The sequence below is a fragment of the Chiloscyllium punctatum genome, chromosome 32, assembly GCF_047496795.1.
Source record: "Chiloscyllium punctatum isolate Juve2018m chromosome 32, sChiPun1.3, whole genome shotgun sequence".
Classification (NCBI taxonomy): domain Eukaryota; kingdom Metazoa; phylum Chordata; class Chondrichthyes; order Orectolobiformes; family Hemiscylliidae; genus Chiloscyllium; species Chiloscyllium punctatum.
This window is the reverse complement of record NC_092770.1, coordinates 357,496-365,879: the sequence shown is the minus strand read 5'-3', so window position 1 is coordinate 365,879 and position 8,384 is coordinate 357,496. Positions and strand designations below refer to the sequence as shown.

Genomic DNA, 8,384 nt, shown 5'->3' with positions numbered 1-8,384 from the left:
TCTGCCCAAAGAACATTGGGGATTCAGTTGGTCAGTAGGTTCATGACTGCAATTGATTTCTACATATTTAAAACATCAAGCGATATAGAGATAGTGTTGGAAAATAATGTTGAAGTAGAAAATCCATCCTGATCTTGTTGAATGACTCAAAGAGCTAATTGAGTCACTCCTGTTCCTATTCCTTATGTTCTAATGAATAGTGGAGGAGCGTCAGTTGGCTGTATAATCCATTCCTGCTCCTTTATTTTCCATGATAGTCTGTGTAATCTTTAGGATACACTGTAACATACTCAGAATGGTTGCAGCACAGAAGTGGATAATTCAGCTCATCCAACCCATGCTGGCTCTTTGCATGAGTAATTTAACTAGTCTGAGCCCCCTGTTTCTTCCATAACCCTTAAAATTGTTTCCATTTAAGTAATTAATCAATGTCCTTTTAAAAGTCATGATTTAATCTGCCTTCGGCACCCTTTCAAGCAATTCATTCAGATCATAATCATACAATATGTAAAAGGTATTTATTTGAATGTTGTCTTTGATTCTTTTGGCAATCACTTTTCATCAGTGTCCTCTAGATTTCAATCTATCTCTCAAGTGGTACAGTTTATCCCTATCCTTTCTGTCTTCCTTCCTCTTAATTTTAAACACTTTTCAAAATTTGTGAGAAGATTTGTCGCTCGGTGGTCATTGTTGTGGTTCTGTTTAAACACTTTTACCAAAGCTCTTCCTATCCTTTTCTAAAGAAAAATACCCAACATCTTCCTAATCTGTTTCCCAATCTGAGGAATGATTCTCATGGGTCTGAACTTTCAGCATAACAGAGCTACCCTTCCCACCACCCCTCCACCCCCATCAACTGTAGCAGCCCCATAGGCAGATGTATTAAGTGGCTGGAGGTGGCACTTCTGCCTGTAAATCTGCAAGAAGTAACACTTCAGAGAGCAGCCATTATTTGTTTGTTTGGCAGCTCTTTTTCCCCAGAAGTTCCAATGGTAGTAACTGACAGGTTTTGGAATGCAGGCTAAGATGTGAAGTCCCAGATAAGGTTTCTAAAGACAAGATTATAGCAGAGTGCCTCACGACTGGGAGGTGAGTTAAGACCTCTGGGGAAATGAGTGGTTGCAGCGAAGGGGTCTGCGTTTTGATAAAGAGGCCAGGGGAAGGTTAGACCACTTGGGAGAGACCTGGCCAGGGGTGTAGATGATATGGAGTTGGTAAATACTTTTTATTTGTTTATCATGTATGGGCATCACTGGTAAGGACAGTAGCTGCCTTTGAGGAAGTGCTGATTATGCCTCTTGTTGAACAACTCCAGCCCTTATCTACACACAGCCACAATGCCATTAAGGATGGAGTTTTGGATTAAAGGAACTAAGATAAATTTCCAGCTCAGGGTGGCTTGTTGGGGAAGGAGGTGGGGTATGGGGGTGTGTTTACAGGCCTTGTTCTTCTGTGGATGCTGATATTTTCTTTCTTGGCAGCTGAGGTTGTAATTGGGAGGTCCTGTTGAATGAGTTTTGATGAGTTGCTGCAATGAATCTTATAAATGATGCACATGACAGCTAGTTATGAAGGAGGTGAATAGTTATGACCTGGATAGTGCTCAATTTCTTGAGTATTGTTGCAGGCACACTTTTTCAGACAAGAGGAATGGATTCCATCACACTCCTGGTTTGTGAGTTTTAGCTGGATTTGGGGAATCAAGGTCAGTCACTCAGCACAGATTTCCCAGCCTGTCTTGTAACCAAAGTGTTTATTGCAGCTGATCCAGTTAAATTTTTGATCAATGCTAACTCCAGAATGTTGCTTCCACAAAAGTAATCTAATTATATACTTCATGAGGAGTCAACATATGCTCATGCACTTGATACATGTGTGATGGCTCGTGCTGAATATGTGGTTGAATTGATGAAAAAAACCCATGTTGGTGGACAATACCAGTTTAAAGTGAAGGAGACATCTAATATTAAAAATAACTGTACTTACATTGAGTCCTTTGCAATCTTACATCTGCATCTAAAATACTTTTTGGAAGACTGATTACCATTGCAATGGAGCCAAAAGTCCTCACTTTCTCCTAGACAAATGTGGCAGTCAACGTTTTGCAACCTTGCAATGTAATTAATCAAAAATTATACTGAACAACTTCAATAATAGTAACATCCACAAAAGGTGAAATAAGTTTTGTTTTCAATTTTATACTTAATTAATATTCAGTCAAAATGACAACTTTAGCCCTCTCATATGTTCAGATCAGTTTATGTACAATGATAACTGGGTGTGTGTAGACACACATGTGATCATTATGCATTAACACACATTTTGCATACTAATATATCTACAGAAGATACACAGTAAAGGCTCTTTTTTTAAATGGCTGTGTTTAAGTTTTCCAATAGAATCTGTAGCAACAAATTGATAGAGAAGAACTGGTGAAATTTAAAAAAAATTGACAACGCAGCGATGCACTAAAGGTTGTCTTTGCCAGGCCCAGCCGCCTATGAAGCTTTTCAATGCCTGGCTGGGCTGAAGTAACATAAATTAGCGTTAATCGTGTTCCCGATGGAGTGGACGTGTTGCATATAGGCGTCCTTGCCTTTGCTCTGTGTCTGTGTGTGTGTGTCTGTGGAAGAGAGAGAGGGAGAGAGATGCGACAGGGGAAGGCGCGGCAGGGATTACAAATAGGCTCGGTGCGCAGTTTCAGCTCCAGCCACTTGCAATCCATACACTCCCAGCAAGCAAACCGGCAGCAGGAGACAGCAACTCCTGGTAACACAGCAGTCTTCCGGGGGGGGGGGGGGGTGGGTAGGCAAGAAATACCACAGGTACGTGTTTTACTCTCTCTTTTTCTGTTGAATACGCGTATCGTTTCTTTTTCAAAATTCACAAATGTTGATGTGTGTATCTTTTTTTTGGTTTTGTTTGAGGATTGAGAGACTGTTCTTTTGAAATATATGATGATTCATTTTACAGGGACCCTCACTGTAAATGATTCAGCCGATAAACCGATGGGGTGGATATGATAGATGCCTTTAATGGGAATGGTGCCCGGATAGGGCCGGACACGCTATCGCTAAATGGTTGTTTTTCGCCCCTCTCCCGCCCGCATCTGTTTATTCACAGATAGGAGCTCGGCTGAGTTGGGGGGGGGGGGCGTTGGATGTCTTTATTTGCTGTATGATTTGATGTGCCGTTGCCTCTCCATCATGATACTTCGACACCGTGGTTGAAGCTATTCCCTGAGACCTATTGGCAGGATCTATGGCGAACTACAGCCATGCACCTACTGGGAGCAGCGAGAACCTTTTGGAAAATGTGTCTCCTCTGGCGACATTCTTCAAGCTGACATCCCTGGGCTTCACCATCGGGGTCGGCGTGTTGGGCAACCTGCTCATCTCCTTCCTCTTGGTCAAAGACAAGACCCTGCACCGGGCTCCCTATTACTTCCTGCTGGATCTCTGCTCCTCGGATATCATCCGCTCGGCGGTTTGCTTCCCCTTCGTCTTCCTCTCGGTGAAGAACGGCTCGTCGTGGCCCTACGGCTCCCTGAGCTGCAAGGTGGTCGCCTTCGTCGGCGTGCTCTCCTGCTTCCACGCCGTCTTCATGCTCTTCTGTGTAAGTGTGACCCGCTACATCGCCATCGCCCACCACCGCTTCTACTCCAAGAGGCTGACTTTCTGGACCTGCCTGGCGGTCATCTGTATGGTGTGGACCCTGTCGGTGGCCATGGCTTTCCCGCCGGTCTTCGACGTGGGCACCTACACCTTCATCCGGGAGGAAGAGCAGTGCATCTTCGAGCACAGGTACTTCAGGGTGAACGACTCGCTGGGCTTCATGTTGATGTTCGCGGTGATCGTCCTGGCCACGCACATTGTCTACCTGAAGCTCATCTTCTTCGTCTACGACCGGCGCAAGATGAAGCCGGTCCAGCTGGTGCCCGCCGTCAGCCAGAACTGGACTTTCCACGGTCCCGGCGCCACTGGGCAGGCGGCGGCCAACTGGATCGCTGGCTTTGGCCGGGGACCCACCCCTCCGACCCTGCTGGGCATCAGGCAAAACCCCCAGGGCCAAGGCATGAGGAGGAGGCTGCTGGTCATGGACGAGTTCAAAACCGAGAAGAGAATAGGCAGGATGTTCTACCTGATCACCTTCTTCTTCGTGGCGCTCTGGTGCCCGTACCTGGTCGCATGTTACTGGCGGGTTTTTGTGAAGGGCCCTGCTGTTCCACGGGGTTATCTGACCGCCGCGGTCTGGATGACTTTTGCCCAAGCTGGGGTCAACCCTTTCATCTGCATCTTCTCCAACCGGGAGCTAAGACGTTGTTTCAGCACCAACATCCTTTATTGTCGCAAGTCTAGGTTACCGAGGGAACCTTACTGCGTTATATGACTACATAGGTTCTGTTTATGTCTGAGATTTAACCGACGGGAATTCTACTCGGCAACAGATGAAAACAGCACTTGTCGGTCTGGGCTGAAACATTGGAGTGCCCTCCGATGTTCACGAAGGGACGGATCAACCCTTGGCAGAATGGTCTTTAATTTATTTCTGCTGCTCTTGTTTTAACGTTGAAGGTGTTTTCAATACAATTTACGTAAGAAAATAATACTATTACCATAAAGTCTGCACATGGCCTGACATTTGGCTTTGTTTCTGAAGTAACCAATGCAGAAATCATAGACTACAACCTTAGAAAATGTATTGAGAGCATTAGACTCCTTTTGTATTTTTTAAAACAAAAATCTTTTGAATCTATTAATTAACATCTGACTGAAGAAGTTTACATTTTTTTGAGTTAATCAAAGGTGACAGAATACACACACCAGTTGACTGGTGGAAATGCATGCAAGAGTTAGCATTTAAATATGTATAAATTAGACCCTTCAACTTTCCCTTTAGCCCTACAACTTGGTCTCGGTTGATTCAAATTTGGTCCAGGTGACTTCACCCTTAATAAATGTTTATTTCTGCTGCCCAGTCACATTTCTGCAGAACAGCATACAGTGGATGTCTGTTCCTGTGTTAGTAGACCGCTGTCTTGCTCAGAACAGAATAAGTTAGTATCACACCTTTCAAAATGTGTGAAATATTTATTCTATGGATGCATATTGTTTACAGTATTTTTGTTTACTTCTGTCTTTATGCCCTGACTGTGAATTTCTTGTCCTTTATTGTAATCAATTCCTATGATACCTAAAATGTGACATGATGTAAGCAGTTTCCTTACTGCTAGGAGGTTGGGGGCGTGTGCAAAATGAAATATATCTACATCTGGCAAAATAATTGTGTGGGATCTCATTAACATTTTGACTATAAAATGTATATCGCATTATACAATTCCCAATTTACTTAAGTTCAACTGCGCTTTCTTGAAATTGAAAGTAATTATTTTTAGAAGTCCAAGTATGCACTGAATTTTAACATTGATACTTTGTAATTAGTCTAAAAGGTTAACATCTGATGGAATAAATTGACTGATGAGAACCATAAGATTGATTGAACCTATAATACCAAAGAACCCCTGTGTACTTGATTGTCATTAATGTTTAAATTAAGTAACATTCTTTGTATGTGTCTTGTGGGTTAATGTAAAATAATTTTAACATTGCAAAATCAGAAACAAAAATGTAATGTTGCTTATGGATATTGTGTGTATAGGAACAGTAGTGAAACTAATTGAACCCAAAATGTATTAATTGCAGAGCCATATAATTCATGACCTTTGACCTTTTATAAGAGAATTTTGAAAAATTCTGTTTCCATTTTAAGTTGTCTTACTTTAATCCTCCACTTTATTCTTTGCTTTTTTCAACCTTAATTTAGCCTTTGAGCTTTTCACATTTTCATTTTTGTTTTTACATGATCAGTCCTTTCATGCAAACACAAAATAGTCAATACCCATTCCCACTTCTATAATTTGTTTATTTTCTCGTCATTAATATGTTTGGTTTCTTATTTTAGTTTCTCCTTTTTTAAAACTTTCCTCTTTTTGAATGTGTTGTTCATTCTGCTAATTCTTTCTTTCCCAATTTTCTGGTCATTCTTGTATTTTCTAGTTCAAACATATTATTCTTCTCAATATTTTTAATGTTGTATTTAAATTTTCTGTTGTCACAGTTGGCCTTTACTGTGCTATTTTCAATACTTTTTGAAAGCACTATAAAATTAATGTGACATGCCAAGTACCTTAATTCTTCATATTATTTATGAGATTAGTTTTCAGGAAATAACAGTTGCTCACAACGACTAAAGTCTCCAATCAATACCAAGAATTGCACCCAGAATTAACAATATTTTAGTAGCTGTAATTGAAGCTTGTTGCTTTTATAAAAATTCTTTATTTTAATGTTTACAAACATGAGTGGTCTAAGTGTAATCACATATTAGATATCATTTACATGATTAAAATTAGCTAATGGAGGAATAGAATCCAAGCCCCAGTCTCAGCTGCATCCAACTTGCTTCTTACAAGGTTGTGAGTTGCTTATCTCAGGTAGGTTATCACAGCACCAAAGAAGCAAAGCACTGACCTGACAGGAGTGACAACACCTCATATACTGCCATAGCTTCTGCTTGTGGTCGAAACTGATTATTAAGACTAAACATTGACATGAAGATAGTCAAATCCATGAAGATTTAAGTCTCAGGAAGCAGCACTGGTGTAAAGAAGATGTAGCAAATAATCTCTGGATAATCTTCTCTTTCCTTTGTTAATAAAACTAAACAATGGTCAAAGGCTCTGAATTAGATTTGTTTTTAGTTAGTGTCAAGTTTCACAGTTTAAGTATCAAGCCTATTCAGTGATCTCTGTGTACTTAAGTTAGATACATGAGTGTTGATAGATAGCATTAAAAATATGATGGACTAACACAATAAAGTTGAAGAAAGCATTTATTTTATTTTCCTTTGATACATGTGAAATTGATTTCATAATCTTGCTACAGATGCTGACGGAATCTGTAATATTGATTTAACCCACATTTTGGACCTGTTTTGAATTCTGAGAAAGTGAGTGATTTTTGAGTGAGTAAAAGTCAGGCCCCTAGAATCTAAAATTATGACATAATGAAATGTGTTAATTTACATTTTGTTTCTGGCATCATTCATTTGTAATTTGAATCACTCACTTCTCTGACACCAGAGTCTTGTTACAATTTCTCATTCTGTTGCCATTAACTAGAGTGGAACTAATATTTGATTCAGAACAATATTGGTGTTTGATTCCCATGCGTCTGATGTTCCTTTCTGGAAGTCCAGGACACAAAGCAGATTTTGAGATTTCACTGTCAAACCCATAAAATATCATGACAAGCTGTAACGAGGCTGACTGCACATTTTAAAAGTGTATATATATATTGTGATTAATGTATGTTTTACTGATTTTATAATATGTATGATTTTAATTGGTTATCAACTGATGGTTTGCACTACTCCTTTGTGAAAACATTTCACTGCTGTAATTTCTTGTTTTGAAACATTTCAATCACCGTAATTTGACACAATGCATTGTTTCATTTTTGGTTGTTTGGCAGAACACACCTTTCTCTTACCACAAGGCATTGCACTGAAAACTCTGCTGTTAGATCATCCATTACCACTGCCATTAGGCAATTACCTATATTTGCAAATTACTCATTAAACAATACAACTCTGCTATATCCTGCTCGACAGAGAGCATTGTAAATATATGTTGAAATCTTTTGTTATAATAAGGTGCCACTGATATATATGCTGTACATGATCTGTAAAAACTGAAGGGTATTTTAATATTTTTATTTACTACGAGATATAAGTTATCTGTGGAAATGTTCCCTTCATGGATTTGGAGGCTTTTAAAAAATTCTTTGTGAGAATTGAACCTATGCAACTTTCCTAGTGAGCTACTTGAGTCACATAATATTTAGAGAATTGCAAGCAAAAAGCAACTCCAGTAATTTGCAAATTATATCCATCACTACAGACAGCTAGCTCACTCAATAAAAGAAAGAAAGAGTGTGAATGTTGGAGATCGGGTTCAAGTTCAGTATCCTCTGAGATTTCAACACCTCACAACTGAAGCTACAGTGGCCTACATATCCACTGCCACATAGTTAATATATAATTTTAAACTACAGTAAATTACTATTCAGCATTTTCCTTTCATCCTCTTTAAGCTGGGAGAGTATCTCTTTCCAGAGTAATCTTGTTCAGCTCTGATAAAACTCGAAAACAAATGAATGTGTGACCTGACTGTGCTGTCTAAACAAGAACTAAACATCATACATACATAACTGATCTATCTTTGCACCACACACATTCACTTGCTCAATCTTGCCTTTTTTTTTCTCTGCGACTGCCAAATTTTGATTTGCTTTAGTTATCTTGAGACTTTTTGGTCGAAAGCT

General features: G+C 39.7%; 1 protein-coding gene across 1 annotated transcript; it reads left to right on the top strand.

The window, feature by feature from the left end:
* The first annotated feature begins 2,798 nt into the window (after positions 1-2,798).
* On the top strand, positions 2,799-5,936 carry gpr85 (G protein-coupled receptor 85). The gene is made up of 2 exons (XM_072551453.1): positions 2,799-2,825; positions 2,974-5,936. Exon 2 carries the CDS (start codon positions 3,262-3,264, stop codon positions 4,387-4,389), a length of 1,128 nt encoding a protein of 375 aa, XP_072407554.1. The 5' UTR covers positions 2,799-2,825; positions 2,974-3,261; the 3' UTR covers positions 4,390-5,936.
* Positions 5,937-8,384: the final 2,448 nt, after the last annotated feature.